This window comes from Vanessa cardui, chromosome 23, assembly GCF_905220365.1.
Source record: "Vanessa cardui chromosome 23, ilVanCard2.1, whole genome shotgun sequence".
NCBI lineage: Eukaryota > Metazoa > Arthropoda > Insecta > Lepidoptera > Nymphalidae > Vanessa > Vanessa cardui.
Window position 1 is genome coordinate 7,757,103 of NC_061145.1, and position 24,999 is coordinate 7,782,101.

At 32.1% G+C, this 24,999-nt stretch overlaps 1 protein-coding gene across 1 annotated transcript in view; it reads left to right on the top strand.

The window, feature by feature from the left end:
* Window positions 1-87: 87 nt before the first annotated feature.
* LOC124539599 (disintegrin and metalloproteinase domain-containing protein 22) overlaps window positions 88-24,999 on the top strand; it is a 95,310-nt gene continuing 70,398 nt past the window's right edge. Inside the window, exon 1 of the mRNA XM_047116895.1 lies at window positions 88-350. Coding sequence (XP_046972851.1) covers window positions 227-350 — 124 coding nt within the window. The 5' untranslated portion in view covers window positions 88-226. The remainder of the gene's footprint in view (window positions 351-24,999) is intronic.

Consider the following 24,999-nt stretch of genomic DNA (forward strand, 5'->3'; position numbering starts at 1 on the left):
TAACATGCTATAGTCTGTGAGATAGACGTCAGTAAATGGTTTATTGGTTGTCAATTCCTCACTTGTCATTCTTGTCAATTACAATTAGTCAGTAATCAGTATGCTCGTTGTCGGCGTCGCGATGTATTTGTAGTGCCTTGTCGTTGAAATAATATCGTAAATGTTTTCTTCCTAAACATGCGTAATCTTTTATTTTGAAAATAATTATAATTTGTTTAAGTGTAAAATGCCTCAAAAAACTTTTAGTGATAAAATGTTTAAGTGTAATAGTTTTAATGTGTTGTGCTGGCTTGTGTTTTACTTAATTTTATTAGCCCTGACAAAGGATAGCGCAGATGCTCAAGTAATACGTAAGTTAAATTTATCGATTTACTTCTAATATTTTAATTTGATATACTTTTTATTTTATAAGGTATGTGAACATCATGGAAATTATATTTTTTGAACATTACAGTTAATTATTAAAAATAAGTAATATGTTATACTTATTTATTACTTATGACTTAAATAACCAATCAGCTACTTTTGATATTGTTAGGATGATTCTTAATAGTTTTAGTGTATTAAAAACAATAAAAATTGTAATAAAACTTTCAAAGAACTGTTTTACTAGTAGGAATGTATCTACTTATATATAAGAATACCTAATTTTAGGAGATTTTTATAAATTTTTATGTGATGCATTTTTTTATATGTAAAATATATTTTTTAACCAAGTTAATTAAAAGTTACAACATTGAAATTAATAATTGACACTTCACTAATTATAAAAGCATTACATTATTTAATATTAAATTATAAGCCCTTGTACATACTTTTGGCATAACAGTTTTTTTGTGGCTTTTATTCAGTGACAATAATAATTTAACATATTGACTGCGATTAGTTAACTAACATTTATAACTAATGAACTACGAAATCCAACCCCACAGTTTTTACAGTATTTCATCAATGATATTGCTCGTTTAAATTTTAACGGACTAGGATCACAAATTTGCATTTAGAATCCATAATATTCTTAATTGAGATAGGGTTTTTAATAAATGTTCAAAACATGGCACACATATTAAATATTAAGCCACCAGTTAAGATCTTTCTTTAAATTAATCCCTCGTAGGAAATCAACAAACCTAAACTCCATATATATATAATCTAGTAATGTGTAATAAGCCTTGTGTATTAATGTTCTTTTTTTAAACCTATGTCTTAAATTTTTAATTGGAATTAACACAGTTATATGTACAAGCTCAAGTGAAAACAAGGAAGGTCTTTATAAAGACTATAGGGTGTTACACAAATTAGCTGTTATAATACCATTAGTTAATTTTTATCCATTGACTATTGCTGATTATATAAACTATCACAATTGTCTGCACTATTGTAAATATACATAATACTTGTGTAAAAATATTGTTACTATATTGCAAAAATTGAACTTTGTTAAAAATAATTCGTAAAACTCATTCTATTTTCATATGGTACTGGGGATGTTTTTCGTCAACGATATTTACCATTTCAAATCTTTATTAAGACTAAACAATAAATATTTTTATTGAATAGATTGAACTGTGAGTATTGCATTATAGATCTGTATATCAAACAGTTTTATAGCCGAACCAAAACTGTTCCAATATTTATAATGATATTAATCAATATTGATGATTCAAGAACAACCAAACAAAAAAAGTAAGTAAAGTAAGTAAGTAAATATTTTCTTAATGTTATTTGGAACTGATAAACTTGCGCTTGTTTCTTTTCAAATCAATATATGCAGAAATAAATATGCATTTAATACATTAACTAGTATGGTAAAAGCGCGGTATCACAGGATATCCGGCCGTCAGCGTCCGTCATTGTGCTGACCCTTAACTGAATAATATTGATAACAGTTACAATTTTTTTTTTCTTTTTCTCTTCTTAAAATTCGAATTAGTTTTAAAAGTATTCTAAAAAGGTTGATATCATAAAGGTACCTCTTTTCGACTTTTATGTAACGTTAAAGGTAATAGTTGTATTATATACTAACGTACGTAAGTACACTCTTGGGTTGTAGTGTGATCTACTTATCAATAAATATCCTACATGCTGCTAGTTGCTCCTGAGATTAGTGCGTTCGAACAAACAAATCTTTCAACTTAATATCGGATCGGAAGCGGTATTGCCAGTAAATAAAAATCGTTATCTTGATTCACTCAGCTGTAGGGTTTTCTGTCAACATAATATATAATTTATAGTATTCTAAGCTAACAATAAGAACAAAGCACTTACTGGTACGATTTCTCTTGAAACACTTTTTTTTTTATAAATCAGCCTTTATGCCATATCTATTATAATTTATTTCCGTCGAACGGATGTATTGACTTGCTGATTCATACAAAACATTATGCTAATTAGTATGATACCTAGGAATCGCTATATTCGTGATACGCATTGAAATAAAACTGACTGTCTATGGACATAAACAATTTACGAATCGATATTTTTAGGTCAAATAGATAGAGAGAATCTGATTCAAGCTATATTATGTAAACGTTATTTAATTTTATTTATTAGGAAGATGAATATGAAATTCATCTTTTCACGCTTATAGTCTAAATTTAAAACGAGGGAAACTGCGAAGCGCATGTATGTATATGTACAATAATGTTCTTAAATAAAACCTTCCTTATATGGTATATTATCTGTGCCCGCGACCTTGTACGCGTTTGAATTTAACAAAAAAAATTCTATTGTTGCCTAATTTTCTTCTTATTATATCAGGCTATCTGCCAGTGAAAGTCCCGTCAAAATCGGTCCAACCGTTCCAGAGATAAGCCGGAACAAACAGACAGACAGACAGACAAAAATTGTAAAAAATGATATTTTGGTATATGTACCGTGTACACATATTATGCATTGAGTAAAAAGGGCTATTTTAATATTACAAACAGACACTCCAATTTTATTATATGTATGGATAGGTTTAGAAAATTTTGCAGTTAGACCTTATGTTCACTCATTTAATTTAAATGTAGAAAAAATCATAGATAACTAGCGACCCGCCCCAGCTTCGCATTTGGTACTAGATATGTATCGTTATGTCAGAGCCGGATTTAAAAATCTGGAGGCCCCCGGGCCACAAAGCAGTGGGGGCCCTAGACAAACAGAAGCGTAAACAACCTAATAATTATATTATCATGAAATAATTACTTTTTTATTTCAATCAGTAAGCTATGATTTATTTACTTGTATTGCTAACTTTTAAAATATTAAATAATAACATTATTATAATTTGACTATATCTCGGTATTTGTTAACTTGCTGAAAACTGTGGCCCCCACTAATGTGGAGGCTCCAGGGCAGTTGCCCCGGTTGCCCTCCCCTAAATACTTCCCTGCGTTATGTTATGACCAAATTAAGTAAAATCATTATAAATTGTAGCCTAAGTGTTATATTGTTGTATAACCTATATTACTGTAAAATTTCGTCTCAATCCGTTGAGTAGTTTTTACGTGAAAGAGTAACAAACATAAAAACATCCATTACAAACTTTTATTAATAGTTATAGGTAGGAGTAGGAAGCAGGATAAAAATTAAACATAGTATATTATATATTATTTGGCTTCGTCTAACGGTGTATTGATATTCATTAATTCATGATATGATGGAAATGAGTGTCAATGAAAGCATCATGACCGTTTCATAATAAAATATTACTTCCTCATCATTCTGTCAACTACAACCTAAACGTGTATTCTTTTAAGGACTTCCCTTAACATAAAATTTATGCGGAATAAATTCTTTGCCAAGAATAATGTTCAATATATTCGTATAGTATATCTCCATGCAATTTTTGTAATAATTTATTTGTAGTATATACTAATAGCGCCTAATAATACAAGACTACTTCACTTGATTTCTTCTATTCTCTATCAGTGCTGTAGCTAGGTGAGGAAGAGACTCGTTGCATAGAAAAATGATCCGGCCCTCACCCTCTCTTTCCCATCCCTCTTTATCTAATAATTAGCCTTTAAAATTATAGATACCCAATAAGAAATCTTGTGCGCAAGGTCGTGTTTTTCTAGCTGCCCCCTTCTAGGTCCCCCTGAATTCCGGGGCCCTGGTTCACTGCATCACCTGCCCTATGCCACTGTTTTCTATAAATAACTTACTTGTAAAGTTTCTACAACTTCCCGGATATTCAGAACGCCTTTTTTTATAAAGCCACTAATCGTAGCCCGCGGTTTCGCTTGCGTCTTAGGGGGTCGATTGTCAGGTAAAAAAAGTAGCCTATGTCCTTACCTGGAGTTCTAGTTTCTTTCACATCAAATTTCATCAAATTCGGATCATTGTTTTGTTTGTTAAAGACAGTCAGAGTTTCATATATATAATATTGGTATAGATAACTTATACCATAAATTAATTATGATCTCGACAAATTATATCACGTCTGTAATCGAGTAGTATGTACACCGGTTTTCATGGGTACGCCACTCCGAGGTCCCGGAATCTGATTTTCCATATCTAGCTACTTACATTGGGATCAGAGCATTGTATGTATGTGATGTTGTCCAATATTTATTTATAATGTCAAACTTCTGTTTTTGTTGCTCCAGTGATTAGAGAGAGTGATCCTGTAATTTCGAAGTCTCTAGCGGTGCCTAATGACTTTCTTTTGTCTTTACGTACATATTATGGAGGTAGGTACGTTATTCGTGCACATTGTAGTCTGTCTGATGCAGAAAAAAACTTTCAAAGAAGTTTTTTCAATATGTCTTTGTACTGTGCACGGGTGTTCAGTTTGTTATGTTTGGTAGACACTTTTGGAATTCAGTTGCAAGTATTTACATAAACTAACAAATTATGTTCTATAAATCTCGTTAATTGTTGCTTCAAAGATATACTTTCCGATGTTCTGCTAAGGAGAGTAAAGATAACTTCATAGATGAAATAGTAATTCACCTAAGTCACGTCAATAGGTTATATTCGTATACTAGAATCTCTGAGACATGCTAATTTTTTTAGTATTTGTATTACATTTTATGTAAATTGGTTGACTTAATTCCTGTAGGCATTGCTAACCTCATTGAGCCCTGTTCTTTTCCTGTAAGGAAAAACTCTCGACCATTTGAACAGCCATTTACGCCGAACACTGAACCAATAAATCATAATTAAAATAATCTTAACTAATAGTTGCCCTCGGTTTCGCTTGTATTTTGTTGATGGATGTTGGTTGTTATGTGTTAGACAAAATAATAATAAATAAATAAGTCTATGTCCTTTCTTGGAGTTAATGTTTGCATCAAACCAAATTTCATCAAATTCGATTCAGCGGTTTGATCGTGAAAGAACGACAGACAGACAGAGTTAATTTCTCTTTAATATAGATAATATGCATTAAAATAGGCTCATAGCACTTTTGAATCGTCAGGTTACAGTGTCGAATTAAATGTAAAATTGTCACCGGTATGGAAATTATATTCTACCGCATCTATAACCTTGTTATGAATAAATAAAATTAGTAATTATCAACGTTTTTCCCTTGCTTTTTTTAAAGCCCTGACAACCAATACGCGCATACAATTTATTAACGATTAACTGACTACAGGCACAAGGGACATAACATCTTAATTCCCGAGGTTGGTGGCGCATTGGCGATGTAGGGAATGGTTAATGTTTCTTACAGCGCCATTGTCTATGGGCGGTGGTGATCACTTACCATCAGGTGGCCCATATACTCTCCCACTAATCGATGACATAAAAAAGCGGGAATAAACCAAACAAACAGATTTTATAATAATGTTAGAACTCTGAAACATTACTTGTAATCCAAGTTAAGTAAATCCAGACAGTGCAAGCCGGATTCGCGTACGAAGAGTTCCGTACCGTTATCTTAGCAAGAACAAAAAACACGTTTGTTGTACAGCGCCATTGTCTATGGGCGGTGGTGACCACTTACCATCAGGTAGCCCATTTGCCAGGTTAAGCAAAAGCGTAAAAAAAAATTACGACGGAAAATGATCTTCAACCTTGTGGTTGGTTCGTGTCAAAATTGTGGTTAAACTATAAAACGTATTATATAATATACAAACAACACGGTGATAAGTAAGGCCATATAAGGTATTTCGATAAAGTGGACGATCAAAGCACTGACGCTAAAAAGAAACTTATGAAAGCATTCGTTCTTGAGACGACGCTCTCATTGTAGACATATTTATGACACAGATGTGGCAATCCCTTTTATTATTTACATTGTTTTTATGATTATTGGTCGATAGAAAATATTATGTGACGTAAATGTTTAAGTTATTCTTATAAACATTATACTATTAAAAGGAAATTAAGTCGCTACATACTCAAATAATAAAACACAAAATTTGGCGCTAAATATTTAATGATTACTTTAAATCAAGATAATAAAACATATCATTGATTTTTAAATGGCGTATCTTGATTTATGTTAAATTATCGATTTAAGCTTTCCTTAAAGATTTTAACTTAATTTTTATTGTTTAGAAACGGATATACAATAATCAAAGTTTCAAGCGTGAAATTAGCACAAACTAGTCGTATTTACTTATACTGCTATTAGAGACTATTAAATATTTATTGGTGTTCTATTACATAAACTAATTAAACCAGACTTAATTATACGCATCAGTGTTTATAGCCTGTCTAGAATAATTAAAGTATATTACACTACAGTCCAATAGCAATGCTTATAAAAGCTCATTTAGACCGACAACAATAAAAATTAGAAAACATTCGAAAGGCAACGCACCCGCTTCGTCAACAGCTGTTTATAGATTGACTATTTTAATATGATCCCGTTCTCCTGTCTCATCGCACACGTCCGCTCCGTACGAGAGCTCAAGTAATAATGGCTGTTTTATTTCTGTATCTAACTGTTTTCTGGCGGCTATGGGAATGATGACTTCCCCGCTGCGACACGGTGCGTTTCCTCGTGACGTCACGTCCGATTACTTTTAAATGAGATATGTATGTTCTTAATATTCTCGTGAACGCTTATACTTTCCACGGATGTCTTGTTTGTAAAATATGTATTAGTCATACGTGTAAGTTTAAAGTCACGTTTACTGATTTTATTCGATTCGCTGATTTAACTTTTTTACATTTTATAATACAGAGTATTGTTATGTTTTTTTTTTTTTAAATAAATTTCACACAATTTTATTATATTAATCTGTATATAATATATATTAAAGGTAGTATATGTGTACTACCTTGTTGTTGTAAGTATTGTTTGCAACACAATTTTGTATTATGTATTAAGATAGATTTGTAATGATATAGGCTGAGAATATATGATACTATAATAACATGTACATATAGATTTTTTTTTAATATATATTTTGTTTACAAATGTTTAAATGTTTAAAGCCCTTAATCAATCCTCGCGAAGTCCGAGTAGTTGGTAGTTAAACTAAAAATATAACATTATAATAATGATATTTACAGTTGTAGTTATACTTTTTATGGTTCCGTATGGACAGCGGAAACCAGGACGGGAGTAAGACACCAACATTTTGTTTGTCTGTCCATCTGTCATATATATGATATATTTGATGTATCTAATGAACAGTTATAGTTGGACATTTGAAATAACCTCGGATTTTTTATTCATTTATGGCCAACAACAAATCGTAAAGAACAGAGTAAAATCAATATTTATGACGGTTTCTATACATCAAGCGAGTTATTTTGCGTTCTTTTAGATAATGCTACGGATCTCTTCTTCTTACTTAACTTTAGTAACCTGACTGTTTCCTTGTACTAATATTATAATAAATCTGGTTATTTAGCTTAAACTCGCTGAAGGCTTTTCGAATTAGTTACTTCATTATGAAGAGCATTCATTCATTCATTCATTCATTCATTCATTCATTTATCAGCCCACTGCTGTCCACTGCTGTACACTGCTGTCCACTGCTGAACATAGGCCTCCCCCAGAGCGCGCCACGTTGCACGGTCCTCTGCGTCCCTCATCCAGCTTCTACCGGCGATCTTGTAAATGTCGTCGGACCAGCGGCTCGGAGGTCGTCCTACATTACGTTTTCCAAGAAAGCATAATTTTTATGAAGTTCACTTGAACAATCTATACTTGTATACTAATTTTATGAATGTATAAATAACTTTGTCTATCTGTCGGTCTGTCTTTTTCACAAACGCTGAATCGATTTTGGTTAAACTTGGTATGAAGTAAATTTGAACTCTAGGAAGGACATAAGTTACTTTTCTTGCTTAATACGTGTCACACAACCCCCCTAATAAGAGCGAAGCCTTGGCATATAACTAGTCAATATAGGCCTCGAATTATTTACTTTTATTAATTTGTAAAAATACATGGCTAATGACGCATCTATAAAAATCATGTAAGCAATATGTAGCTCAGTAAAGGAAGTATATTTTTAAATTATTCGTTTAATAACATATTACTCACAATCACATATTCGTATTACGATTTGGACACGTACTTTAAATTGCTGATTTTATATTTATATTTTAAAACGTTCTACGTAAATATTTAATTAAGAGTCTCGTGAACAAGACAATCGTAGACAATTTCTTTTGCGTTTGTAATATTAGACGAGAAATATATGGAATTATAAGAATAAAAAATATGTTTCATACGACGCTTTTTCATCTCTTCTGACGGGATACAAGTGTTCTCCAAATATGGAGGGTCCCTTGACCTATCCTATTTTAGAACTTTAAGGGGCACACGAGACGTCTGCCGTCTTAAGTATTCCGAGAAAAAAAAAATAGATTTTTATATTTCGAACATTCGAAATTTAAACTTTTACTTATATTGTCGTTTTTTATAGGCACAATCAGTGAATCTTTTTGTGCTTAATGATATAAATCGTTAAGCTATTTTTATTAGTTCCATTCTAGAAGGTTAGCGGTCATTTCACGCAACAGCGAATAAATGGGTAGGGCGGATAATTTATAATTATATTTTTAATATAACTTTCACACGCATTGCGATCGAGTGGGCTTTACATATTAAAAAAATATATATTGTTGTACTTTACCGTACTGAATAAAGGACATAGAATATTCAAACCATAATGGACTAACCAAGAATTGCGTGCTAACTCAGTCATTAATTTTTAATCACTCAACGACTCTTAAAAATGAAAATTTCCAATAGATTTTTTTTAGCGCCAGTTCTTAAGTTTTTTTTTGACAAAAGGAATGGGATCAATTTATTCATTTTGATCAGTGATAGTGATTACATTATACATAACGAATGGTCCTTTTTGTATCTAATTACTAAATTATAAAATTTGATAAATAAATCACTTTATCCGGATATTATTCATCATAGCAGATCTATGATACTAATACAGGCTTGGACGAAGAAAAAAATTTGAAAAATCCGTGCAATCTTTATTGATGTTTTTAATTATTTTATTTTGGTATAAGTTGGCGCCATATGCTTTGCTAACATTGGGAACTAAGATGTTATGAGTTGCTTTTAGTTACACTGACTCACCCTTTAAACGGGTACACAACCATACTAAGTATTATTGTTTGTCGGTAGAATATTCATTCAGTGAGTAAGCTTGTAAAAAGTCCTGCCATGATGTGAATATAAAATAACTTGAAGGAAATTAGTTTTAAAGGAACTAGTACCCAATAGATATTATCTACCAATAGACAACCAGAGATACAGTTCGAAACGGGTTCGAGAATGAACTATGACAGATGTCAGTATCATTAACGTTTGACACATTGTCATGTTTACGAAGCAAGCTAATGTATTGAGCTTACAACGAACATTAATTATTATTACTATTATAAAAAACCCTGGCTGTCTAATTTTACATTTGAAACATACCTTGAGAATACGAAAAAAAAAATATTTTTTAAATTCTGAAAGTTCTTAATTTGAAAAAGTTAAATAATTGTATTTTTGACCAATCACAATACATTGCATTGTTGTTTCGTTTGAAAGGTCAGTGACCCTTTGTAATTACAAGTACAAGGAATATAAAACTTAGACCATGCTTGGCAGAGCAATGACAATAAAAGGAATGGCTCGTGCTTACAATGACAACGTACCAATTGTCCGTCTATTTCCCTTGGAAACATAATTCCTTTACAAAGAGTATAGCATTTACATACTCGTTATAACAGTTATGTATAAAATATTATTGTCAGAGTCCTTTGAACTTTGTCTCGTATCAGCTGATATTATTTTAATCTAATATTGCTGTTGTGGTACATTCGTTTAAAGCTCATAATTGTTTGCAAGCATTGCGATGAAGTCAACCGTGCACGTGCGAAAACTTCATTCGGTTATTGTGCCATTATCATCCTTATCAAACAATCGTAAATGTTATATCGCAGTAAATGTAACAGTTTGTTAAACCATTTGTGAATAGTGATTGTAGTACAGCCGAAATGGCCCAGTGGTTAAAATACGTGCATCTTCTATGATATGAGATTCAAACTCAGCCAAACACCACTGAAATTTCATGTGCTTAATTAGTGTTTTTAATTCATCTCGTGCTCGGCTTTGAAGGAAAACTTCATGTGCCTAAATTGTGTAATTCTGCCGTGTATTCGGCATTGGACCAACATACTGAAATAAGCCTCACAACCTTCTTCTCAAACGGAGATAAGGCATTTGCCTAGTCGTGGGACAAGAAATTCTATAAAATAACTAAATAATACTGAATTTAATTGTTTTTATTTTTTTATTTTTATTTCGTGCATATGTATATTACGTACATTACATTTACAAACAAGTAATAAATATTCTTAATTAGTTTTCTAAGTAGTTGTCTCATGTGTGTGACTTATAGAAACGACTTAATAAATAAAGGATAGTGAGTAATCTGATAAATGTATGATGATTAAGATTGTTTGTGAATATTTTTATGCTTAATTAAATTGTTGTTTTAATTATTTTATTTCTATAAGGTCCAGTAATGTGCCGCGATTTGTTAAGGTTAGAGGCAATTTCGCGCAACAGCGACGCAAATGCCTTGTAAAAACTGGTAACGTAATTTAGATAATTCTACTGAATCAATCATCGTCAAATTACTCGAGACAGAAAGAGAGAAATCTGCGTGTAACAATTCACACGATATAAAACGCTAGTAAAGCCGTTACTATATCAACTTTCAATTATTTAGACAACAAAATATTGTATTAGTAATAAATATTTCGCGATATTTTTTTAATGTGGCAACTCCTAGCTTAGGTCACGTGGTCATTGTGCCACTTCTGCTATACGAACAGTATGTGGCGAAACGTGCGTTTGTCTGATTACAGATAAGCAAATATTCAACAGGACATCCGGATACCTTCATTGGTGTTTGACGTCATTATTATTATTATTATTTTTAAATGCAATAACTTTTTAAATGTGTAGAATCTTCTCGTATTAGAACCTTCATGGAAAAAAATATGAAAACTATTTTTTTTATGAAAGTTTCATCTAAAATATTTTATACATATTGCTTAGGTAACAATGTCTTTTGTTATGTCATTGTTGACGCGGTTTTATATAAATTACAATAAACGATAAACCACTGCGCGACTGAATCAAATTGGATGAAATTTTGTATGAAGCGATTTGTACGCTACATCGGTGACAAGTACCAAGTTTATTATTAATCGTTTTCCACATGCTTTCACGGATGTTAAGTACCCTGTGTGATTTTCAGTACCTGTATAAACATGTATGCAAAATGTTGACGATGATCGGTTGACTAGTTAACAAGTGAAAGCGTAACAATCAACTCGCTTTCGTATTGATAATAATAGTTAGACGTCACGGTGGAGTGTACTCAAACTCATACTCAAACTCAAACTCAAATAGCTTTATTCAATGTGGAAGCATTACACTTTTACCACCAGTTCGGAAAATGATAAACCCTGACGAAACCGGCGAAAGAAACTCAGCGTGTCTTTTCATTTTTGTCAAATTAATTATATACATATTGTATATGAATATAAATAGCTAGTTACCTTTAAGGTTAAACACAGGTCTTTGACATTAGTTAACGTGCCATTACAAGTTGATAGATACACAAATGATGAGTTTAATTACCATAAACAGTCACGAATGGATACTGACCTGATTCGAAACTAGGGCCGGTCAGGGCGCGTCGGCGTCTATGTAGATCGAGTGTTAATTCACACGCCATACTTCAGGACAGCGAGATTTATTAATAGGGCTCTTTCAATTGGCGGGAACACTGATTGGATTTTATTTATCTGTGGATCTATACTATTTTTGACGTTTATTAAAAAGTATGATTGTATTATTTTTATTTGAGTAAGTAATTATGTTTTTTAATATGTCGTTTTGTGGTAATAAATATTGATTGTGTAAATCCTGATACTAATTCGGGTTAAAACGGGTTCCATACTGATACTAAATATATAACAGATTTTGTTTATTTAGGTAATCACATTGGAATCTTTTAAAATTATCAGTGTATCTTTACTTTATTCTCCATGTATTACATACAAAAACCATCATCTCGAATCACTCTATCTATTAAAAAAAACCGCATCAAAATCCGTTGCGTAATTTTAAAGAATTAAGCATACAAAGGGACAGACAGCTGTAAGCGACTTTGTTTTATACGATGCATTGATGATTATTATGATAGAGAATATTTGAAAGTTTGCAAGTAAATGTATAATCAGAACTGTGAACAACCCGATCGCAAATTTTACAATCAAATTGACATTTTAAAATGACGATTCAAAAGTCCATTCGAGAACCTACTTCAATTTCTTTTTCAACTTTTTTTTCAGTCTATTAATAAGCAAACTATTTCATTTCAGGCTATATCATTTCGTTTATATAAATTTTCTTTTTTTTAAATCAACGTTTGTAAAATTAATTCGTTTTACACTTAATGTTAAAATTTGTAAATCACGCAATGTTTTGATGTGTTGTGCTAAAATTAAATTTGCACGGAAATCGATTAACTGTTTGCGATGACTAATACTGTACGTTCGGAAAACAAAGTTGAAGTCTCAAGACTAAGTTTAGTTCGGCACGTTTTTATTGTATTGAAAATGCATATCATAGCTAAGCCTTATTTATATAATTATTCCGTTGGTCTGTATGTCACTGAATTTTATGTTTTTTTTTGTGTGTGTGTTTGAGTGGTGTTTGAGTGGTGGGTTATTCTGCTTAAGGATAATAATAAAACCACAAGTAGTGCATGTATGTCAATTTTAAAATTGATGTATTCCATATTCTTACCGACTTTGTGTAGGTTGTGTATTCAACAAATTTTGGAAATTAAATTAATTTTAAAATAATTGAATATGTTAAATAAATTTGGTCTTAAAGTTTCAATATATTTTTAGAAAAAGATTCTACGCTTTATATTATAAAGATGAAATACTTAATTGCTTCTTCTTCTCTGCTAAATACTTAATCCTTCAACCTCGTCCTCAACATCGGTCTTCGGCTTAGTGCTTTGAAGAAAGATGGATAGAAAGACAGGTGAGCAAATGGTCAGAGCTCAAAGACATTCGCATACATATAGGGACTAAGATGCTATATTCCACGTGCGAAATAACATTCAACACTCACCCTTCAAACCGGAACAGATTGATACAAAGTACTGACGTGAGGCGTTAGAATAATATTCATAATAAATATGAAATTTTAGTAAACTATTGCATGCTGGCGTGCTGCCAAGCAACGCAACAGCGTGTTTACTACTAAATATATACATTGTTTTCAATATAAACAAAGCAGGTTCAATGTTCCCGCCTTAACATCGATTTTCGCGAAAGTGTAAACAATTATAATTGGGCCACGGATTCCGATGCATTTGACGAAAAGCAGACAGAATAATATTAAAAATAAAAATTAAGCGTTCCATATTTAAAAAAATGTATATGTATAAGTTTTTTTTAAATAAAAATACTGGCCAATAACCTAACTAAATCAGCCTAATCTGATGCTAAAATATAAACAGCGAAAAATTTATAAGTCGTATCTTAGATGAAGAAAGTGAGGAACGTGATATTAAGCAAATTAAGGCAGTTTGACCCGTGGTATGTTTGAGAGACTTTATTCGATTAAGGTCGAGTTAATTAAAGCAGGACAATGAAACCCTACTTAACCCGTGTAACTAGAAGGATTGGGTAAGGAAAGAGAGGGGAGACGGGGGAAGTGGTTTTGTGTAATAGCCGCTGGTTTTTTGTAGGCATCTTAATATTATTATTAGCTAGATGTAAGACATTATTTATTGACATATGTTTATATTTAAAGTTAAAAGACTGACTTCGAGACCATATGCCAGATTTCCGTTAAAGTTAGTATAGAATTTACAGACGAGATTTTTATTGTATTTTTTTATAATGTTTTTTCGTAAGTTGTCTTAAAGCTGACCTTTTATATAAACATATAATTTTATTGTTTTTGGTCGTATTATACGGGCTCAGGCATCGTTGAAAAGTTGAGACTATACAGTTTTGGTTGGCAATTGCGTAAAAATTTCTGCCATAATACGATGTGCGTTCAACTTTTGTATCAAGCAAAGCAGTGATGGTTCAGTTATTTTCGAGGTTATCGATACAGGAGAGCTGGTTCATAAGCTGTTAACGGGCACTAAATTTTTGGGTGACCACCGAAGTCTAAACGTGCTTAATATGTGTTTGTAATTTGCATTGCGTTCGGCCGTTAAGGACGACATCAGTTCTGAATTGTATGTCTGGTATATTCATATACACTAACAATTGTATGTATTTATGTACTTTGTAATTAAAAAATTCTCGATTGAATATACTTTCCGAACCAGCTGTAGTTTAACATTCAATTTAGTACTGTAATATGCTGTTTCAAAAAGCTTGTATGGACCTATTTGAATAAGGAATACTTTGATTTAATTAATGATGCAAATTAAATAACAAGAAAAAGAGGAGAGTGAGTTTCTTTCATCAGTTCCAGGGTATGTGGTAGTTAGTTTTTAAAAAGCATTAAGCGACAAATGCTACTCTATAGAATGTATTCGAGGATGTATTTTGACTTTGGTTTTTTGATATGGGAAGTTTCAATAGGTTGTTGACTTGTAGAGGTAATAGCCTGAATTGTGATACTTAAACAGCCATGTTCAATTGCTCAGTCGGTCGCATAACGGTTTTTTAAGTACTGTGACTATTTAGCCGACACGCCATTGCTTTAATTGTTTTTCCGCTCTTTGTCCGATAACAAATAAGCAAGCGTTACAATAATTTACATTGTGAACTATTAATTTATCGATATAACATTGTAATCAGAGAGCTGTTTTGAAAACAATGATTAATTTATTTAAAAGTACACGCACGGCACTATTTTGCTGTAAACTTTAGATTTAAGTAAATACCGCTAGGGAAGTACTCGAGTAACAAATACAAGTGTATGAATACTCATTTATTGTACACCACTTTGAAAATAATAAATAATATAAATGATATAAAATTATGTTATTGGTGGGACTTTGTTCGAGCCCGTCTGGGTACGTATAGTCAGCAGCACGCAGACAGCAGTATTTATTATAATTTGTTCCGGTTTAAAGTGTGTGAGCCAGTGTTAGAAGCAGCCACAATTGACATAAAATCTTAGTTCCCAATGTTAGCGGCTGGGCAATATAAGGAATGGTTAATATGACAAACCTGATGTTTATTAGCAGTGATTACCGCTTTATTTCATGCGGCTGATTTGCCCGTCGGTCTTATTATATTGAAAAAAAAAGAAAATACAGTACATTTTACACAGATAATTTAAAACAAATATATGTTTCTTTATCGATTTTTAAAATGTCGAAATGACATTGACATTTTGATTAATGACTTTGACAGTTCAGTCATGATATATAACCTGTCATGTCAGTGTTAACTTCCGCGCTGGTCTACTATGTAGCTTTTATGGTCGCGGACTCCAGAACAGGTCAATAAAAAAATGTATTGCCAAGTTATTGGATTATGAATTAGTCTCTATTCCATACTAAGATTTCAATTGTGTTTGGGTAATTCCAATGCACTATAATATCATTTTATAGGTGATAAAAATATCCGCAAAATTCGTAATAATCGAGATATACAACAACACAAACAACAACAGCCTGTAAATTCCCACTGCTGGGCTAAAGGCCTCCTCTCCCTTTGATGAGAAGGTTTTGACGACATATTCCACCACGCTGTTCCAATGCGGGTCGGTGGAATGCACATGTGGCAGAATTTCTATGAAATTTGTCACATGCAGGTTTCCTCACGATGTTTTTCTTCACCGCTGAGTACGAGATGAATTATTAAGACAAATTAATCACATGAAACAGCGGTGCTTGCCTGGGATTGAACCCGCAATCATCGGTTAAGATGCACGCGTTCTAACCACTGGGCCATCTCGACTCAATCGCACATAAAATCCAATAACATGACAGTTCAACGGAGAGCAATAGCGAGGGAAAAAGTCGTATGCGATATGAAAAGTAAATACACAAACTGTATTTGTTTAGTTTCATTAATTTTATCCGAACGAAGCCGGGTTTTCATCTAGTTGTTTAAAATTCGTCCGGTTACTAAGGCTCGCGTTGTATGAATGAATGCTGTGTGATAATATAATGTCCTACATTTTAGCACATCTATGTAAACAACCGCATTGTTGTTACCGAATGGCAACTTGTTGATACAAAGTAAATATGACTCACACATACTATGTTTCTATTTCACACACACACACACACACGAAATTAATCATCATTGAATCTCAATAGTCATTAAACATACTTTATGTTTTTTTTTTAATCGCCAGTAGTAAGTACATTACTTGTTTTAATAAGTGTGGGTGTGTTGTTTACAGTTTTTGCTCGAGTTTGAACGTTTTAATAGACAATTAACCCACATTAATATGGATTTATAGTACATGTCTCGCACGTGTGTTTACTGTTGTTATATCGTATTGTAGGGTACTATTTGATAAAATCACTTTCACTCTCGACGTCGAATTCTATCCCGAATGTCAACACTGACAACCGGATAGTAAATCTATATTATCTATAGTAATGTTATAAATATGAAAGTAACTCTGTCGCTCTTTCACGACCAAACCGCTGAAGCGAATTTGATGAAATTTTGTATGAAGCACACTTGAACTGCAAGAAAGGATATAGGCTACTTTTTTTGCCTAACACATGACAACCAATACCCTAGGCGTGAGCGAAGCCGCGGGCATTTACTAGTGATATATATTTTTGTTTTTTTTTTTCATATGCTTTTATATACAGACCTACCGTATTAAAAACCCAATAAATCCGATTGTAATGTTAATTGTATTTATTCAATGTCGTCAAAATAAAAATAGTTTTTTTACTACTTTTAAGTACAATGTTGATGACTTTTTATAGCGTTTGTATGGATTGGAATTAAGTAAATGGTTTCCATTAGGTTTAATTATAGTAATTGTAAGTAAATTGTTTTATATTTAACTTTTATATGGTACTTACGTATAAGGTATAATAACACAAGGCCGCTGACATTGGTGTATTGTCCGTTCGTTGTGTTAATTGTGTTATGACCAGTTAGCTAAGTAGAGCTGGTAATATTATTTTATTTATACTTTTATATATACATTATACATGTATATTATATCTTAATTGATTGATTTGAATGTACATAAGTCACAATTGATTATTCATTTAAAATCAATTAAACAAAAGCCTGGAAAACGATCACAGAAGTTTCCTTGAAGTAGATTTTGAACGAAGAGCGATTTCGAAATGAATGACTATGAATGAATTGATCGTTATGATTGATTTTGGTTAAATTACTGTTTCGTTATTAATAATTAAAGTTTCTAGTTTTTTTTTGGGCATCCTGCGTTGTTAAGTTCTCCCAAATATAGCGATCGTTTTAGTGGAACATTTAGTAGCGAGGTAGAACAGAGAGGTTTGTATAAAAACCTGCATGATTGTGATTGTAATGACATCTACATATTAATCTCAAACAGATATACCACAAATTTATGTATATATTAGGAACCAGGTATATACAACATTTAGAGTGAAGAACAAACAAAAACGAAGAATTTATTTTTCATCCGGCTACGTTGCAATTGAGCCGAGATGGCCCAGTGGTTAGAACGCGTGTATCTTAACCGATGATTGCAGGTTCAAACCCAGGCAAGCACCACTATATATATGTGCTTAATTTGTGTTTATAATTCATCTCGTGTTCGAGCGGTGAAGGAAAACATCGTGAGGAAACCTGTATGTGTCTAATTTCATTGAAATTCTGTCACATGTGCATTCCACCTACCCGGATTGGAACAGCGTGGTGGAATATGTTCCAAATCCAATAGAAAAGGCCTTATCTCAGCAGTGGGAAAATGTACAGGCTGTTACTTTACTTTTTTACTTTTACTAGGTTGCAATTCTCGGCTTTTCTCTACTATAATATGCATGTATCTTACATATAAACTTTCCTTTTGAATCGCTCTGATTCTTTAAACCGCTTTAAAATCCATTGACATGAAGGGGAGCCGACAAAAATGTTTGATTCGGAGTCATCTTCGACATTCATATTCATGAAATAATACAACAAATCTATAGCTTAATTCGTATATTGATTTTTCCTACAAATTTTATAATGATGTCGCCGCATCATCTCTGTCATATCCCTCACAGCTGACATTTCTTTTTTTCTAACATAATTCTCACTGGCCATCCAGAATCAAATCTCTTAACTAAGTGATTTCAATCAGAGTATTTAATTACCTGGATGCTGCGACATATATATATGTTTTTGTACCAAATTAAAGTAACAAAAGTTTAGCCGTACAGACCAAGGAACTCTGCGTTTCATCATTAAAATATTAAGTATTGAATGTTGAAGGGTCTATAATCTTAAAGGAAAGAAGTTCGAAACCTTGTTCTAAATTTAAACGGTCGAGATGTCAGAAGCGTGATCTATATTTGTTGCCGCGCACTGCGTCTGAGCATCTCGATGCGAGACAAAACTGCATTTTGGATAACCGAAATAGAAACACGGACAATTGTTAGCTTGTAAAGGTGGTTGGGGCGATATACCACACAAAAGACTTTGTAATCAGCTCGAATGCATTATATTCATTGTTAATCATAATCATAGTATAAAACAAAGTCGCTTACCAATGTCTGTCCCTATGTATGCTTATATCTTTAAAATTACGCAAAGGATTTTGATGAGGATAGATTGATTCGAGAGCAAGGTTTTTAGGAATACATGAACAATATAGTAAAGAAACACTGATTATATTAGGAGTTTCTAATATGATTTCGTAAATAGGCAAATTCTGTAGTATATTTAGTATCAGCATTGCCGTGAGAAGCGAGGGTCACTATTGATGTAATATATCAAAATGTATGATTGTGTTCGTTTATTATGAGTCTGTAGTTGTGGTTGGGAGTTAGTTTATGGTATCAGTGCACCGCCACAGGTGGCGATCGAGTCTTGTTAAGTAACTATTGTATTGAATAAATAGATTGCAACACATGTTGGCCTATTATTGGTAGTTCCAATAAAATATCGAGCTATAGGTTTTTGTGAGATAATAACTCTCCGCCTGCAACTTCGCATATGGGGAGAGATGGAAAAATATATTACCGGGATTTATTTGTGTATTTTTTGGAAGAAATTAGGTATAGTACAAAAGTTGAAAACGGAAAACAGTCAATAACATACCTAAGCAAGGTTGTATCCCTATTTTTATTACAGAATATAATCTATCTCTGTGGATAATTTCATTCAGATACGTTCATTTGTTTTGCCATGATTGAGTTACCAACATCCATCCATCAGCAACTTTGCACTTATAATATGTATTGTTAGTGAGATACTTTTTTATCAAATTTTAGAAATCCTTCGTCATAATGATATTGTTTTTTTTTTATCTACCTATAGTTGTTATTTTTAATGTAAAACACGATACTACGATATAAGATTTTTTTAATAAATCTATTTTGTCGTTTGAAAGATCAAGTTGTTATATAACAAAACAATGTATTATAATTATATGATTGATATATTCCTTAGGCCATTTAGTCCCAAACAGGTGATCAATAAAACCTTCGTGATAAGACACACCTGTCTGCGTATGATAAATAACAGGCGACCTAGTTTATTCAACTTTGTATTTGCTCGTTTTAAAGTCTCGATTCGAAATTCAAATATTTTTTTTTTATAATATGCGTCGCTCTTCTTAAGAAAAATGATACTGGCTGCTAATTGACAAACAGGTTTAAAAAAGGTGTTTTAGAAAAGAGATCCGTATATAACGTAGATGAGGTTTAAGTTAGGATTCTTGAATATTTGCATTAATAATGAAAGTGTATATGAAACTTTGACGTTTAAAAATATATATTTAAAAAAAATTACGTTTAAATTTTCTGTTTTTATAGTCGATTGTCATTTATTACGCTAAAATCATCGGAGATGGTCTGGCTTCTGTTTTTGAATTTAAGTCCGTTGTGAGAATATATTTATGAATTACTCTCAAAAGTGGGTAATGTTTTGTGGTTATATTCATAATTCCTGTATTTAGAATCGAGGAATTTCCGATGTCTGTTTCGTATTTTGTTTACGCGTTACTAATTTAAGGCAAAAAGAGAACAAAGCCGCAGTTTATTACAAAAAAAAACATTTAAGGAATGTTCCTATGGAAAAACCCATGTAATATAAATAAGTGATTAAACTACGCTCATTATAATATTTTTATTATATACTGACTTTTTTGTATACGGCAAATTCACATCTGGCAATAATAGTAAAAAAAAATAAACAAAAGAAAACGCTAGTGAACCGTCATCACGGTTTCGAGTAAATAAAAACAACAGATGCACGGTATCTCATTGCACCGTGACGTCACGAGGGACCGTTAGTGTTAAGCTTGGTGTTCACAGTCTTCGTGATAAAGGGATGAATTATGTGTTTAAACGTAATTTAGATACGATAGATTCGTTGAAACTGAAAATATCCTTTAGTACAACAACAACAACCACAGCCTATAAATTCCACTGCTGGGCTAAAGGCTTTCCCTTTTTGAGGAGAAGGTTTGGAACATTTTCCACCACCCTTTCCAATGCGGGTTGGTGGAATACACATGTGGCAGAATTTCTATGACATTTGTCACATGCAGGTTACCTCACGATGTTTTCCTTTACCGCTGAGCACGAGATGAATTATAAAGACAAGTTAAGCACATGAATAAGCGGTGCTTACCTGGGTTTGAACCCGCAATCATCGGTTAAGATGCACGAGTTCTAACCACTGGGCCATCTCGACTCACGACCTTTAGTACAAACGTCACATGAAATTTCGATTGGTGAGTTTTTTTTAATGGAATTTTGTACCTACTAATTATTTTTAAAAAAAATAATATTTGAATTCGAATTGAAAAAGTAAAAACTTACGTCGGAGTGAGCGTATCCCTGGAGACTGGTCAGATATATTTTTTAAATTAGAAATTAAATATAGCAAATAATAAAACAGCTACGTCCACAATGTCAAATAGACTAAAAAAAGATCGAAACTGCCTTTATATTAAATACTCGTAATACAAAACAAACCGATTAACAAATCATTTATATTTCTGTCATTACTTATCACGACATTACCTAATTTTTTTATTTGACGTATTAAGTAATTAATATCTATTTATATTAAAAAAACTTGGTTATCATATAAAAAAACAAATAACTACAGTGTATTCTAATTACAAGAGTATATAAGTAGTAGAGTAAATCCAAATAAAAATAATTGAGATTGTTTTCACGCGACATCATTTATTGAAAGAAATAAAGAAAAATGAAAGATTTTTATTAGGATTTTTATTAGAATTATAAAAAAAAATAAAAAAAGAAAAACAATAAAAAAAAAAGATATTAAGTTATTATAAAAGTACTTACTTCTACGAAAAAAAATGTACAACATAACAAAACAGTGATAGTTAAAGTGTCCTAAAGGTGTACCATTCAGCTTCCAAGTTGGGTTCCAAGAATCCAACGCTGATTTTCAATGGTACCTTAATGTTAAATGCCAATCAAATGCAAGATAATTCTTATTAGGAACTAGCTGACCTTGTACGCGTTTGAATTTACAAAAAGAATATTGTAGCTTACGTTACTCTTTATTATATCAGTTATCTGACAGTGAAAGTCCCTTCAAAATCGGTCCAGCCGTTCTAGAGATTAGACGGAACAAACAGACAGACAAAAATTGTAACAAACCTTATTTTGATATATGTACGGTGTATAATGCGTTGAGTAAAAATAGCTATTTTAATATTACAAACAGACACTCATATTTTATTATATGTATATAGGTATTCAACGCTCTAGTTTGTATTTCATCAAAATCTTTTGAATATATAAAAAAATAAAACAACATGAAATGTAAATTGACATAAACACGGCGCCTGCTAATTTAATATATGTATAATATGACTATGTGTATATATGTATAATATGACTATATGTATATATGTATAATATGACGTGAATTCGAGTGAAGCCACGGAACAAAGCTAGTAATTAAAAGAAACTTGCTTCAAATCTCAATTCTTGGGTCGAGAATCGTATGAGTGAATATAAATCATGTTTTATTTCTAGATTAGTTGTAAAGAATGCAATAATGGCATGACAGTAGGCGTTCGCTTGTTACTGCAATTACAACCAATTCAATCCAATGAGTATTGTCTTAGTGTGGCAAGTCTTTAACTTACTCGTCCTGAAGGTATTTATATAGATGAGTGTGAGCTGTTTCAAGGTAATTAATTCATACTCTTGAAACTTCACGTTTATTCAAAAGTTATTTTTTTTTTCGAAAAATATGATATATTATATATAACGTGGTAGGGCTTTGTGCAAGCCCGTCTGGTTAGGTACCCACTCATCAGTTATTCTACCGCCAAATAACAGTACTCGGTATTGTTGTGTTCCGGTTTGAAGGGTGAGTGAGCCAGTGTAACTACAGGCACAAGGGACATATCATCTTAGTTCCCAAGGTTGGTGGCACATTGACGATGTAAGGAATAGTTAATATTTTTTATAGCTTCAGTGTCTATGGGTGATTATGACCACTTACCATCAGGTGTCCCATATGCTCGTCCGCCAACCTATTCCATAAAAAAAAAATGATAATATATATTTTTTTAATATTTAATTGTAAACTGCATATCAGCCGTAGCACAGCTCTCCAACCGGCCAGTTACTTTTATCCGCTCACTAAAATAAATTCTTTGTTAAATCGTAACAATTTAGTAAATTGCAAATAAAAATCCTGTTTGTTTTTCTGCTCATCTTTGAATGAGACGATAATCGTTTTTTTATGTGCAACTATCGTCCCAAAATCACTGGGACAAAAACAGCTTACGATTTTACTGTATAGATTATAAATTAATGCCAATCCGCAGGCGATATTTATTTATATTTTTTTTTATTGTGGTTATGTGCTTGTCCAAACATAATGAAGCGTTATTAATATTTTTATGATTTTTAAGTTAACGTCACGTCTATTCTCATCGCAGTTGGAAAGATAACCAAACCATAGATTAACGTTAGCCACGATTTTTAATAATTCAGCTATATTGTGCAAATACTAACAGTTTATGACTAATATATCTCTATAAATAATACAAATCTATTCCACTACACTACTTATATCCACTTTAAATTTTACATTCATAGTTTTGATTACAATTTCGTCGAATTTCAAAATGCGTTTCTCCCATATCCATAGTGGATATCAAAGATCAATCAAGCTGTCGACCAATGATATCACCTCAATTCGATGTCATATATAAATATAGTTTAGATATGTATTATGACATACCTGTTGACTTCCAAGCAGAATATATTAATTATAAATAAATAAATATGAGACATCATCACATACATTCACAATTTAAATAATTGTATTAACTAATATGACTGCATTTTTTTCAAATATTGAAAAAGAGTAACTACTGTGTTTCTTGCCTGTTCTTCTCGGTAGAATCTACTTTCCGAACCGGTGGTAGTTTCACTTAATTGTTAAATGACGATTCAAAAGTGCTTGTAAAAGCCCACTTGAATAAAGTTTATTTTGATTTTGATGCTTATGAGAATGTTAAATTTTCTCTTATATCTCTATGAGCGTAAGATACAGGGCCCTTGAACGCCGTTCAGAAACTAGGGCAGGAAAGTCCCAATTTACTACAATACGATAATAACCGTCAGGTCTACGAGTAGGCAGCTCTGCGGTTACACTCGTAAAGAAGCATGTTGATCTTTCCAATCAGAAATATACGGTTACCTTCTTTTGTGTTGGAACTTATGTCGTAATAGACAATTTTTATCTGTGACGTGTTTGGACAATTCATATAAAAAATATCAATGTAATTTCAGAAAAATTTGGAATATCAGATCTTGTATTCTTTGTTTTCCAAGTTCAGAAAAAGCAGTGTTTTTTGATTTTCGAAAGCAAATTAATTTCATTATTGTATAAAATCAATAAGTTTTTTGGAACCCGACCCGAGGATCGAACCCTGATATGCGCTCATTCGCTATATTCATAGTAAAATTGATTACTTTGATAGAATAATCATTGTATGAACACGAGGAGCAATAAGTTTACAACGCAAAATTTTCGACTCCGCAACCTCAATAAATCCTTCTTGCGTCAAGGTATTCGGTTCTATAATAAAATTCCGCAGATATTTTTAACTTTGCCTCTTCTTTAATTCAAATCGTTTGGTCAGTACACCTTAATAAAAAGACATATTGAACACAAGCCTATTGATACTTGTTGATTTTCAGGTAACTAACTACCTCTAACTACACTAACATAACTCTATACTAATATGTTGAAAAAGAGTAACTACTGAGTTTCTTGTCCGTTCTTCTAGATTGAATCTATATTTAGAACCGGCGCGGTGGTAACTTTACTTAGAATACAGATCTGGTAAATGACATGATTCAAAAAGCCTACTTGAATAAAGTAGTTTTAGTAAAAATA